We start from the raw sequence: 14,821 nt of genomic DNA on the forward strand, positions 1-14,821 counted from the left end.
GGAATTATGCACATCAAGATCACGCCCGCTCCATAATCCTCTGACTCATTATTGACTAAATGAATGCGCTTTTAGGAAAACATATCAGGACTGAGCTATAGAGAACTAGCATGTATTGTTTATATACTATACTATAAGTGTTTAGTGTTGAGGTTATAACATGGAAGGGAATGTGATCATGTGAAACAAATCTAGATTCATTATAAAACATATTGAGTTGAGACATTTCTTTCTTCATTTACATGTATTTAGTAGGACACCCAAGCATTTAAATTGCTGGTGTAATAAATAAAGTGCTGTTTTTTGCCGTAATTTCCTTGGGACAATCATAATTCAGGCTCTAAGAGGTCAGAAGTCAGGAAAATCCACTTGTAACTTGGGCAGACTTTCTCTTGGCTCCAGTAGGTCTCACAAGCTTGAACTGTAGTGAAATATACCATTATCTAGAATTGAAAGACAGATTTACACACAGCCAACCTCATATTTAAAGAAGATGTATTATACTTTTGTCTGCTATTATAATCTATGACACCTGTGGGTCATTATTTCAACATTGATGTAAAACAACTTCCTGTTCTGGTTGATAACTGCAGCACTGACTTCCGCCTGCCCCTTTTACAGTAAAGTTCATTACACCAAAGTGCCACATACACCTTTAATACACGGTTTAATTCATGCTTTAATTCACAATTAAATGTACGGGAAAGTGAGCAGCGGATTTGAACAAAAGTGGCAAAATAGCTATGCGACGCTGCTGAATCAAGGTATATCTTTGATTAAGAAAACAAACAGCCCCTCACTCTAAAGACAACGTGGAAAGGGTAAATGAGAAGGGGAAACGATCATCCAAAGCTCTTGCGGGGCTAAATATGAACTGCTAAATGAATCCAAGAATCCTATGCATGTCCAAACTTGTTGATAGAGGTTTTTAACAAAATAAGACAGGAACTGTATTGTTTTCAAAGGGAAATACTGTATGTCACCTGAATAATGGCAGTCTTTGTGAAGTCAATTCAAGTGCCCTATCTCACATACTCTTACATCAATTTTGAATAATACGTCTCCTTTAATTACAGTTGAAATGTCTCCATTCAGCATAAAGCATCAACCCTGAAATTATGCAAAATACGGACTATATATATAACATCCTCCAGAGTTTACATTTAAAACACAAACGCATCATTTGGACCAAGACACATTTTTAGGTTGTTTGAAGCCTGTAGCTGAACCTAAATCCCACACCAGCGTTTTACTAACAATATCCAAATCTTGCATCAAGCATTCACTCCCAAAAGCAGAATAAGCTAAATGTAAAGACTGATCCATGCTAAACATCTCTCTGCTTTTGATCACATAATATATTAAATGTATTGCTCACAACGCAAATGGCTTGGACAAGTTTAGACATACTTCAGTTGCAGTACAGTGCACAGTCTGGTTCGTAATGTTGTTGAGGTCAGCAAACAGCATGCCTGATGTCATCAACTATTCCCGCTCTGTTTAAACAATTAATAGAGATTCATCAGAGAGCCCAGAGGAGAAGGACGCAGCAAAACAACAGACAGGCTCGGGACAAGGGAGGACAGACAGGGCGTCGAAACACAACAACAACAACAACAACAACAACAACAACAACAACAACAACAACAACAACAGTCCCGTCTCTGTCTGACAACTTGAACTACAGCCGTCTGCGAGCTTCAGCTGTAATGACATAAGAGTGTAGAGGAGAGAGTGGAAGAGTACATGCCGGTACAGCTGAGGCATCCACAAAGCGTTTCAACCACGTCCACAAAAAAGCTCAGCCAATCACAGCGCTGGTAAATAGCCTACCGTAGTGTGGAGACAGAGAATGGCCAAGGACACTGAAGTGCGTTCCTCAGTGGACAATGACAACATCATCTTGAGTCACACTGCTCCAGCTCCAGGCCTCTCTCCTCTCTCTCCCCCCTCGACATGTCCCTGCCCACTTTTACCAGCCCCTCCCCTCCTCCCAGTGGAGCTCAGCGATCCCTCCTCCAGAGGCTGCAGCAAGATCAAGGTCTGCCCCGGCATTTGACATATGCAATGTTCATGCTGTCTGTGACCTATGCCATGATAGTATATGTAAAATATCTCCCTACATTTGCACAATTAATGATTGACAATTAAGTGAGTAAGTCATTTCCAACACCAGCAAACACACAAAGATGCCAAAGTTCAATTACAATTTTACCTTTCAAGCATCAAAATAACAATTCAAGCATTATAGACAAAGGACACATGCTGATACCATGAAGATCATTCAAATGACTGACAGTAGCAGTGTTTTATCCAAAATCCAAAGCTAAAATTTACTTGAGTTGTGTTAAAATAAACCCTAAAGACAAGGAATGGATAAATGTCTGGCTGCCTCTAAATTAAGCAATTCCAAGAATTAACTTGAAAATAGTTTAGTCAGAACAGACATTAAGACATGTGTTGATGTCTTGACTCACAGGTTCAACTGTCATTGTATATATTTCAGTGCATTGTGCGTGTGGTTCAGAAATAATAAGATTTTCCAAACCTTAGTTGGATCGACCTAAGTAACTTTGCGACATTAGCTAAAGCTACAATTAGCTCAGTATATTATTTGGTTTGAATTAACACAAGGGCTATCACATGTTATGAGGTAGACATGTAATTAATAATAGTAATAATACAAAAATAAAAATAAAAATAAATACATTGATAAATGATGATGACAATGACATGCCTATATATAATATATAGTATACAAAAATAATATAAATCTTACTTCGCACTGCTCCCAGCATGTAGCGGCATGGATGTCCAGCCTCTAAGACAACCTGGAGAAAGTGTGCCAGGGGTCGTGCCCCCTTCTGCGTGGCACCTGGGCCTGTCACCACAAAAACTGTGAGGAGCGAGTGGTGCCAGCACTGACAAACAGAGGGAATGGTCCGTATGGGCTGGGGCGCCCGGCCTATAGGATTACTGATAATGGGATTTCTCTTCCTCTAATGGCCGCTCCTGACAAGTGTGTCTCTGTTTAGCTCAGGTTCAGCTCTAGCTGTAAAAGCACGGCTGAGGTTTATCACTTAGCTACAGTGACAGAAATATCCACAAGCCTGTTATATCAGTAACAAGGCTTAGAATGCACAGTCCTTACAACAAGCACAGAAATAACAGGGAGAGGAGTTCCTTAAAATGTTGCCTTTTAACTATGAATAATTGACAGAGAATTGAGCATGATTTCTTTCTTGCACTATCTTTACCAATATTTATAACTAAAATATACCAATTGCCTCACAGTGTGAGTCATTGTTTACATTGTGTTGTAACATTGAATCTGTTTAAAATAAACAGAATGACACATCTAACTATCCAAAAAGGCCTCAACATGGAACCTATAAACAAGAAACCAAAAGCAACCAATAGAGCTTGGATTCAAATGTCAAAAAGTTAACAGTATTTAGCAAAATCCCCATGGGTTATAATTGGCTCTGCTGAAGGTGTGTCTATGCAGCCTGCGACTCTCTGGCCCCTGTCTAAGGCCCAAAGCCACTGGTACAGGCCCCTAATGGGAACAAGCCATAGGAAATGAATGAATGTATTAGCACAAAAAAATCAGAAGGTTGTGTGTATTGATTGTTTGATGGATTGGGTTTAATTCATTACTAACTGTTTTATGAGTGTTAGAAAAAGAAAACCAGCACACGTGTCCCCCCGTGGTGGAGTCGAATAATTGATTGGATTGTTTATGCCATGGGTCGGCCCTGTCTTTAAGCACACAAGAACTAAGGTGAAACTATGATCACAAAAAAAAAAAATCACAAATGTGTAGTTGTATTCTGATAAAAGGATTGAGAATGACTCTTGGATGAAAGTCAAAACGTGTTGTTTATAAAAAAAAGCAGAGTCCAGATGATTACAGCTGAATCTTTTTCAACAATGGAACACTCCTGGATGAGTGAAGGATTACACCGTCTGATAAAAGGACACACAGCTCCGGGAATAAAAGAGCAAGTTTGTGGACTTAACAAATAGTAAGATTTAACATATAGTATGTGAATGTGAAGGGCCCTTCCTCCATCTGAACATAACCATAACATACCAAACTCTGTAAAGTGCTAGACTCTGAGCTGTTGGTGTGTGTTGATGTCTTTGGCAGGAGACTGTATTCATCTTGGTTTTATAATATACAGTATACAGGTATTTATCAGGCACACAACACATGAGTGACAATGACAAACACACAACAATAAAAACAATAGCGTCTTAAATTGATGTCACATTTTCGTCTTTTTCACCATATGTTGGTCAATTACAACCCCATACAAAAGAAGACAGAATGATTTCCAATTTGTAAAAAGCCACAGAAGAAAAGTTCTGTTTTAACAGTTGTAATGGTCTTTCATTCAACAAGTTCAAAAAGTGACTGATTATACCATTTTCCCCTGATAGCTCTGTAAGTGCATTTTAAACATTCTCCATCATTTCTCCATTGCGTTCATTACAGCATTGCTTTCCCCGGCACTAAGCTCTGAGAAATGTGAGCAGCAGAGTAAAAGGCACTGAACGCACAGGCACAGTAAGTATAGGGCCATGTCACAGTGTAATGACGCTGATGAAGTTAAGCAGCTCGTCACCTTTCTCTATAAGCCTGGAGAAAGCTGGCCATGACGCCTGCCATAGAGCTACAATACATCTCTTATCATGTGAAAAGCAACAGCAAGTCCAGGTCACACAAAACTGGAAACACTTGGTTAGGAAGTATTCTTGTTTGTTTGTTTTTGCAGTTTTTCAAGAGTTTAAGATTATAATGAATTCCCAAGATATTATTGGTACATTGATGTAAACTAAAAAACAATGAAATCCTATTCTAAATATGTTTTATTACATTACTAGAGTCTAAAAAGCAGTCTCTATTCTGAAGCAGAGAACTGTAGTCTTCCAATCAAGAACAGTGACACCTCCTGGATCTTAAAGGGATGCCAAGCCACAAGGAGGGATAAATCATCAAAAATGCAAATGTGGAATTATTGGTCCTATATTAATAAACATGAAAAGAACCATCACAAATCATCACACTACCTTCAATATGTGTATATATTTAAATCAAATATGAAGTATATATGATGTTTTAGTGAACACAATTTACATGACCGGTACTCGTAGACATTTTAAAACACTATTTTGTCAAACTGCAACCTGAACAAGGGCAGGACAACCAGATACCATGGTCATGGAGAAGTGGAATTTTTTTTAAAGGTGCCATAACATGCTTTTTTTCACGTTTCGTAGTCTATCCTAAGTGTATAATTGATAATACTAAGGGTTGTGCAACACCTACGACGGAGTATAAGGGCCAACTAAGGAAAAAAAAATGCGCTGCACTACGAGAATAAAGTCATTAATTAATGAGAAAAAAAGACGTTAATTAATGAGAAAAAAGTCGAAGTCAGAAAAAAGTCGTAAATTAACGACATTAAACTCATTAAATAACGAGAAAAAAGTCATTAATTAACGAGAAAAAGTCGTAGTTTAGGCGCCGATTCAAAGTGACGTGAGCAGTTCACTTTCAGCCCCAGGTCAGGACGCACAAGAACGGGCTTGGATGAGTTGACAGTTTAGAACTACATAAAAGCCTAAAATAGATGTTAAAGTGTTTCCTGGCCTTTAAAACAATGTTGTGTGTTTGTGTTCTGTGTGTTTTACTGAGTTTGTCCAAGGGATCACAAAAGGTTAGAATCCGGGTATAAAACTTAAGTGCACACAATGAGCATGTGAGAATAGTGACTGAGCAAAGTGCCCACGTAGACAATCAACTTAGAGGAGCAGAACACCCAGAGAACGTGTGAATATAAGAGCGAGGCTGCTCCTCCTGTCCCCGGGCAGCTGTGGCGCGGAGCACGGCTGCTGTTTGAGCCCTGGTGCATTACGGGTCCATCATGGAGAAAGTGAAGCCTTTATCCAACAGTTTGTGAATGATGCGTAACAGGAAAGGTGCTGCTAAACGCAGTGTCTTGTCTTGTAATAAACACACGTAAAACATTGTTTTAAAGGCCAGGAAACACTTTAACATCTATTTTAGGCTTTTATGTAGTTCTAAACTGTCAACACATCCAAGCCCGTTCTTGTGCGTCCTGACCTGGGCCTGAAAGTGAACTGCTCACGTCACTTTGAATCGGCGCCTAAACTACGACTTTTTCTCGTTAATTAATGACTTTTTTCTCGTTATTTAATGAGATTAATGTCGTTAATTTACGACTTTTTTCTGACTTCGACTTTTTTCTCATTAATTAACGTCTTTTTTCTCATTAATTAATGACTTTATTCTCGTAGTGCAGCGCATTTTTTTCCCCTTAGTTGGCCCTTATACTCCGTCGTAAACACCCTTAACATAATAGTTAAGAAATATCACCCATACTTCATTATGTGAGTCACAAAATTAGACTACATGCATTTAGTTGACTATAGCTAAGCAGTGATTTTACAAACCACTAGAGGGGGCTATAATTCAAGACACAACTCATGCAGCTGTGGCACACCCCAGCCTTTTATATATAAATAAATAGAAAGATAATGCTTTGATATGATGATTCTTAATGTTTTTATATAATAGCTGAAAATAGTCTTCTCCTTTTTCATCCAGTACTATTTTTATGCAACTATAAGAGTATAATGTGATAAGTCTCATGTAATAAAAGATGGCCAGTGTGATTGCAGAAGAAGTAGAGGGACAGAGGGCCATCTCCCCCACTCCCCACCCAGGGGACCTCATTAGACCTACCCAGGCTCCTGCACTACCATGTGTTGGCACTACTTCTGACACATCTCACACAAGGAGCTTTAAGACACCCATCACAGCTGCACAAGACAGGAAATATAAAGAGCTTCTCGTCAAATAGAGCTTACTGAATCAACGCTAAAGGCCTATAGCATGTTGTCAAGCCCTGAAATCTGCCAAATGACAAGAGGTGGAAATATTTGACTCAATAAAAAATTCCACATCTACATTTGACAGTACAGATTCACAAATAAGTTGCAATGTCCCAAAGTCGTGAGACCCTAAACATGAGATCGCTCGTAAAACCACAAACGTGCGTCAAAGACAGGATGACCACGGGCAGCTCCCGCAGGAGGAGCAGCTCTAAACTAGATGCATAATATAGCCACCAAGAAAATAACTATCTAAGCGAATAAGCATGTATTTACCATTTGTGTACTAAATTTGAAAACCTATAAATTCACTGTCCTTCTGGACCAATAATCATTCAAACAATGCAAAACTGCACCAGTGGTGTGGTGAGCTACTAATTGTACAAATATAACCATAAAACACATATGATGTATTTTAAATGGTCTACACGCTCTGTATACGGTGGCTAGGACAAAAAGTCCTGTTTGCATGTTTCTCCCTGAGTATGGGTGGGTTTTCTCTGGACACTCTGGTTTCCCCCATCAACCCAAAACATACACAATAGGTCAAATCCTCCAGCTATTATATATATTTATATATATTTATGAAATTTCCCCATGTGGGACAATAAAGGAATATCTTATATTAGTCTTGACCGAGCTGAGCTCAGGATCTGGATATGGGCCACTGGTTGGGTGGATGGTTGCATGGGGGCAATAGTGTAGGTGAGACTGGGTTTGGTTGTCACACTTTTTACTCAAGAGTACATTATTCATTATTCATCATCAGAATATAGTAAATAAAAGCTTGAAGCCTTGGCTTGAAATAAGTAAAAGTATTTTACTTATTATTTTCACAATACTTATTGTGATAAAACGCTATTAGTGGGTAAAGATAACAAAATCGCCTGTGACAAAGGGTTGGTTGTCACAGTTTGTGGGATTGGTCCTCCCTGTCACTATATATGGCATTTTCTCATATATATATATATATATATATATATATATATATATATATATATATATATATATATATATATATATTTCTTTTTTTTAGATAAATAGTGAAATATGTTTAGCTGTAAAATGGGGGAATCCTCCCAGAGTTGTATAGGCTCTAAAAATGAAACTGTTTTTATTAATAGCCAAGGTGTATATAGCACATTATTACGACCTCATGACCCCCCTTTTATGTCCATTGGGACAACTAACCCCAGGCTCCTTGAGGCCAACAGCCCCAAATTATATTTTTACATTAAGTTTGAATGATGTCAAGACAACCTACCCATAAGACAACCAATCCTGGTCTTCCCTGTCTTAACCTCAAATAAAATGCCTTGAAACCTGCAGCTTTTATGTGTGTTTCTGGGTAAAATACCAGCGTGTGCTAAAGTCCATGTTCAAGCAGGTGTTTCTCGTTGTCTGTTCAGGGCAGATTTCTCATACATTCCATTAACATTCAGTACATTCCACACTCACAGAGGTTAGACTTTAATCATTGCCAGTGGGAAGCACCAGGCACCCACTCCACGCATTCTTTAAAAAGGGAAAATGACAACACGTCACGCTATCCCAGCATGCACTACGAGACTCTGCACTGGCAGTGATAGTGCAATGGGTTTTTGCATTGAAACAAACGGGGTGGGCTGCAACTATCAAACTTCATCAGAGTTTCAGAGATTGTCAATTATTCTGGGAAGGACATGTTATCAAGGGCAGAAGATTGACAAAGTTCAGGATTGACTAGAGAATTTCTGCAACTAGACCGACCGTAGTGAGTCAGGCACTCATTAATTAAACAACAAATGTACTTCTGCATTGATTTGGGTTTTTATTTGGGAAAGACTTAACCATCATCTCATAACTATTCATATTTTTTTGTTCAGATTGTGAATTGGTTTAGTATAGTTATACCAATGATTTCCGGGTGTTTATTAAATTGACAGGTTACAGTATCAGTCACAAAAACTTCAAAGTACAATATGTTTTCACATGTATTTCCATGTATATGACAAAAGGTGTAAAGTGAATCAGATTTAGCCTATTTAGTGCGCAATCTATGCAATCTAAACTCTTTAAAAACAAACACAGGACACATGATGGTTGCCAATCTTTAATATGATTCTTACATCTGAAGATGTATTGTTATTTCTGACTTCCTTTATTGACAAAGATGCACTCTAAAAGCCACATTTCAGGCCTGTTTCCTTTACTGCTGTCTCGTCCCTACTGTAATGGGCCTCCATTACAGTAGGGACAACAAAAACAATCACATGGGGGCAGGAGCTCTACTGTGATTGGAAGTGTAGATAGTTCAGTTCTATTCAGTATGGATTGAGATTCTCATTAACATAGTGTTGTTGCCTCTACAGGGCCATAGCAGCTGCAGCTGCATGTGTTTGTGTTGCAGATAAGCATATGCTGTGTAATATGTGTTCCAGCAGCAGCAGGCCTCCTCCTCACAGAGCTCCAGGACGTGTGACTGCTCTGTGGGTGCTGTCTGCTGGCGTGTTCAGTCTGGGCTGCTTATAATGAGTGTTTGCTGCCCAGAGCATCGAGATGCCAGCTAGTGTCAGGAGACCCCATCATTCTTAAGGCAGCTGAGATAGTTATACAAGCAAACATTGGGATAAGTAAGTAGACAATACAGACTTTGATTCCAAATACAAATACCGGTAATATATACTACTACACACGTTAAAACTTATCAAGGCTATACAGCACCATTCACAACAACTTTATTATGTATTACGTATATATAAGTATATCAGCAAACCTTAAATGTAAGAGCTGTAAGACTAGTGGGATATTGCTATGGGTGTTAATGGGTCATGGGTAAAAGTTTAATTCTACAGTTTGTGACAATGCAGCTTCATGACAAAAGTCCATTTGTAATTTTTCTAAAGTATCAGTAACAGTTAGTATCAATTTGCACTTAGCATCGATTTGCACATCCCTAGTGAGTAATATGAAGACTCTTGACATCTTGAATGAAATACCTTTGAAAACTGCAGTCAATGACCTGTATTAAGTGGCATGTTGACCATTTACATAACAACAAAAGATTTTAAAGTAACAGTCACATGACAACCTTTAGACAAGCCCATAATTAAAGCAGATCTGGCATGTGTCAGGACAACACAAAGAATCTGACCATTAAAACATCTTATTATAGCCTACATGTTCAGACAGAAGCCTCTCGCTACAAACTGGGCAGCTGAGAATGTGAGAGTGCGGACAGAAAACGAGCACCATTTTCCTGACACTTTTGCAGCGAGACAGGCTTTCTTCAAAGAGAAGCCCTGCAGAACAAGAGCTATGTGGACTTGATCGTAGGACTCTGTTGAAAGCTGCTAGCATAAAGCTGAAACACAATGTGACTGTCGGCGGATTGTTCTCGAGGCAGAATAGAAAGTGCTGAGGCCATTTGAAATAAGAACAGGACTTCAGCGTGAGGGGTGGAAAATGCCGCTGACAGCCGTATGTCCCTTGCGTCAAGTATCATTTGGTTTTTGAAGATAACTTGCCATGGATTTCTAACAGGCCTATTTGTGTCATCATTATCAGTGCGTAATCGTGATCTAACACTTGTTTGAGGTAAGACAGGCTTGAAGCATATAAAGGGAATGACCCACTTTAGCAGAATGTTCTGATTCTCCATTCTAGAGGTGGAAAAATATTTACACCAATATATAGTTTGAAATTGGTGGAATGTTTTAACTTTCTAATGAGAAAACACTACATTAAAAATCACAAGCTAATAAGAAAGAGAGGGTTATTTTGTTTAAACAGACAGAGAATCGGTGGGAGAATATGTACATCTCAATGGAAAACCACAAAATCATATGCTTGGAGGGAATTCTGTTGGAAAAAAAAAGTTTTTTGTCAAAATGCTCAATATTCAAAAAGGAAATGCTAACTACTGGAGAAACTGGACTGGAAATAGTTTGACATGATGTTCAAAGTTACCGGTAATTTGAAAATGGACAAAATGGTAAAGACTTGAGACTGATTGATATGCCGTACTAAATATATAGGACTATTTAGATGTGTTTATGTAATGGTCTTTGTATTGTTCTGTTTATATGTTAAAACATATATATTTTTGATAAAGTATTTACTGACTTATTAATGGCAATTGACTTATTGATGTATTATAAAACCTAAATACTATTGTGGAGTCCTCTGCCGTGTTGTCGCGACTAAAATCTCAAACTCAACACTAAAGAATAGGCTTAATTCTATCAATACCACAATGATAGTTAAAAACACTCTTTTTTCAAACAATAGGCTGTCATTTTTAAAAAAGAAAATAATAGTACATTGTTATGTACTGTTCTTGTTATATTCTTCTTAAATACTTTCTCTTAGATCTGACAAAGCTAAAGATCATTTTAAAACTATTTAGGATGTTCACAATGTGTCCTGTTTATGCAACTTTTTTGTATCAATACTTGTTTCAAAAGAGTATCTAGTTTCAATAGTAGTTTTGACATTGATCATAATACTACAATATAATAATGACATTGTACATTTTAACCCAAACCAGGCACTATATTCCTCTTGCAAACTGCGTTACGCACATAGTGACATTTAAATCTAATCAGACGTTAATTGCCTTTTCATTGTGGCTGACAGGAAATTGATTGGTCTTCAGAGACCAATAGATGTCCAGCAGCTGCCCTCAGTTTACCCAATCTCATCCCCAGTGCCATGAAGGCCCACCCCCACAGCTGTGTGCGCTGATACAGGCTCAATACTCCGTCAATACTTCTGGAGAAGCACTGGACTTTCAGATCTGATCGACAGTGGCACAGTAATGGATTCAAACTAATGCACGCCATCAGTGAAGTGATCCAGTACCTCCCTAATATCAAAAAGATTAATCACTCAGAATCAGCAGCAGCAATAATACAACAATAATAAAGAGATAATGATAAACTAATGAAGTAATCTAAGTACATTGAAAAGTGCAATCAATTCCACAGCTAGATTGGTTCAATATATATTAATGTATGTGTCTATATTGTCCCTGCCAATGCGTTTGAAGTAGAATGTAATATAGCAAAAAAACATTTCAGCTTCTCAGGACACAAAAATTAACAGAAACCTACAGCTCCCTGTTACATATTCATAATCCATCAGCCTCTACATGCTTTCCCAGAACACAAGACCAGGAGTGGGAGGAATCCAGGAGCAATTACTTTAGTTATAATGTTTATTATAACCAACTGGCCCCAATAAAAAACAGCAACACAACAGGGAGGTTCTGATGGGAAACAATCTTGATACAACGATGATAGTTTGGCAATCAATCGAAAAGGTTCAATGTAACCGCAAATGTGCACAAAAAACAAAAACCTTTAAAAAATATATGATCAGACATTTTTGAAAGACATGAATCGATGACACACAAATCAAAGTAAAACTGCCCAGCTTTAGTGAATCTGAGGCTTGACAGGGATTTAGGAGTTTATTTCCAGAACCATGAATGTTGTATGAGCTCTTCAAATGCATTAGCCATGCCGTGTGACCCCAGGTGGTAGCCCCGTGTCCAGGAGCACTCTCCCCTCACACCCAGCACCACCAGTATTGACCGGTCCATGGGTCACTGCAGCTAATTATCAAAGCTGACAGTGATGCAAAGACTCCACGGGAGGCCATGCTGTAGAGTTATTACCATGACATTTATTCATCATTATTGCTACGCCAGTCCATTACAAATCCATCCACCCACACACAAAAATGCTTGAAAACTCAGTTCTATAAAAAGACCAATGCTTTTCTCCATCGTCCTATGGTTACTGACAATGATGACAAATTGAGCAACACTTGAACCTCAACTATGACATTTAAAGACACTTTTTAGCACATTCTGTTAAAATATTGTCTGAATGTGCTTATTCTTGATATTTCAGAAACATATTGAGATATTAATTAGTGTCAATATTGCCCATTCTTAGTGACAAATAACTTCCAATTGTCCCCCCCCCCAAAAAATCAGCATCTCAAACTCATGTTTTCTCATTGAATGATTCTAATCTTCTCAGAGTTCTGTCTCTGGGCGACCTGCCCAACTGACTTGTAAAGCCTTCTTTTTACAACCATGTACAACCAAACAGTGTCAGGGCGACTATAGTTTCTTGTGTCAATGTAGTTCACAACAAAAAAGCAGAACATCAAGTCCAGATCAAATTTAAAAATGCCCCTTCCACCAGTAAGTGATGAAAATTGAGTTGTCCTTTGTTCAAATTAGTCATAGAAGCAGCTGAGCTGTTTAGACACAGTTTAGTGTAGTAGGTACTATTTGATACACATGAGCACATTTGCATCTTCACAGCAGCAGCCTCTCCATCTAGTCCTTGTCTAGTGAGATAACCAAATGTTGATTTAGAACAAACCTTCAAAATGTTTTGAATCTTCCTCAAAGTCTTAAACCTTTATGCTTGGTAAATTCCAACAACAAATGTATAAAGGAACGGATCCCTAGAGTGTGGGAGTCATGCCTGGAACATCAGATGTCCAACACTACACAGACACAGTCAAGGTGCATTATGTTTGACACAACAGGTCCAGATGTGATAAGAGTAATGAGGATCAAAGCATTCCTCCCACTGGGAGAAGAGATGCTGTGAAATCACAATGGAATGTCTCGTGTTGAGGGCCCAGAGGTGGGAAGTCACATTTACTCTTTAGAGAAGAGTTGTTGCCATATTTTACTCCTACTTTACTAATTTATAATTTACATCAACTTTCTTACGATGCTTGTGTGGTTTATCCTTTAACTTTAGTTAATGTTTTGTTCTTCCAATTACCTTGACTTGAAATTATAAATGAGATGAGACTAGTACAATTGTACTCTTACCTAAGTATAGTTTACTCAATACCTTCTTGGACAATTACTTTGTACTTCTATAGTGGTTGTTCTAGTTTAACCATAATAAACAAGAATATCACTTACCATCAGGTTTTCCACTTGATTCGCGTAGACAGTTTGTCCAAGCCAAATTTGCTCACATTTCTATTCTTTATGTCCATAAATTAATGAATCGGCAAAATGCAATAATCTCTTCCCCTAACCAAGCAGGCACTGCATACTGTCGAATAGAGACGAAGAACAAGCTAGACATAGTACTGGCACACCTGAGTCAGAGCATAAATAAATAATGGTGTACTTCTGGTGAGACGGATCGGGTGGCCTCTACCGTTACACTACTCAAAGGGCCTATTGCAACCAGCTTTGTACACGTTGTACTAGTCTTCAACCAAGTTAATAAAGGCTTCAAATGTGAACATATTATTTCATACTATAGTAACATTGATGATGTCATTCTGATTCTCCTCCTCCTGTGGTCATGTACAGTTTTATGTACATCAAGAAATTGTGGTGACCTGGCATTTAAAGGGTTTACATAATCTCTACATAAACCATTTGAAAAATCAAATGGGAACATCAGTTTAACAACCAATAAGATAGAAAACATCTAACAATCTAAATGATAAAACCGAAATGTGTTAATTGTTGCCATTTTTGTTCACGTCAGCCAAAGAGAAATGCTATTTTATATGCGGTCACAAAACAGATGCGGTTGCTAGAGCTCCTGCTGGTAGAAAGTGGAGCAGGGAAGAAGATTTTCACGAGAGGGAAAAGCGTGCTGGACAATGACTGCTGTCCTCAGGAATGTGGTTTATATGCAGACGACACGGCTTGTTCTACGTGTTAGAGACAGGGCCATGTGTGGGTCAGCCTGTCCGCCCAAAAATAACACACAGAGGTGTGGAGAGCTCCAATGCACCAATGATTAGGCTATTAGAGATATTATGTCTATATCAGCCATTTCATTATACATATATTTACGTATTTAATGCAAACATACAGGCATCAAAAAGTGCACTTTGTAACTTTTCTGGTGGATGG

At 38.3% G+C, this 14,821-nt stretch overlaps 1 protein-coding gene across 5 annotated transcripts in view; it reads right to left on the minus strand.

The window, feature by feature from the left end:
* iqsec1b (IQ motif and Sec7 domain ArfGEF 1b) overlaps positions 1-14,821 on the minus strand; it is a 137,781-nt gene that overhangs the window by 25,616 nt on the left and 97,344 nt on the right. Inside the window, exon 1 of one of the 5 annotated variants that reach the window (XM_072452032.1) lies at positions 2,780-2,897. The exons of 3 other annotated variants lie outside the window; for them this stretch is intronic. In XM_072452032.1, coding sequence (XP_072308133.1) covers positions 2,780-2,808 — 29 coding nt within the window. In that variant the 5' untranslated portion in view covers positions 2,809-2,897. Of the gene's footprint in view, positions 1-1,833; positions 1,928-2,779; positions 2,898-14,821 lie in introns of those variants that run through there. One more of the 5 variants, XM_072452034.1, reaches the window with a different exon arrangement.

Source organism: Eucyclogobius newberryi, unplaced genomic scaffold (genome assembly GCF_026437365.1).
Source record: "Eucyclogobius newberryi isolate DKJ021-1_F unplaced genomic scaffold, fEucNew1.0.hap1 SCAF_19, whole genome shotgun sequence".
NCBI lineage: Eukaryota > Metazoa > Chordata > Actinopteri > Gobiiformes > Gobiidae > Eucyclogobius > Eucyclogobius newberryi.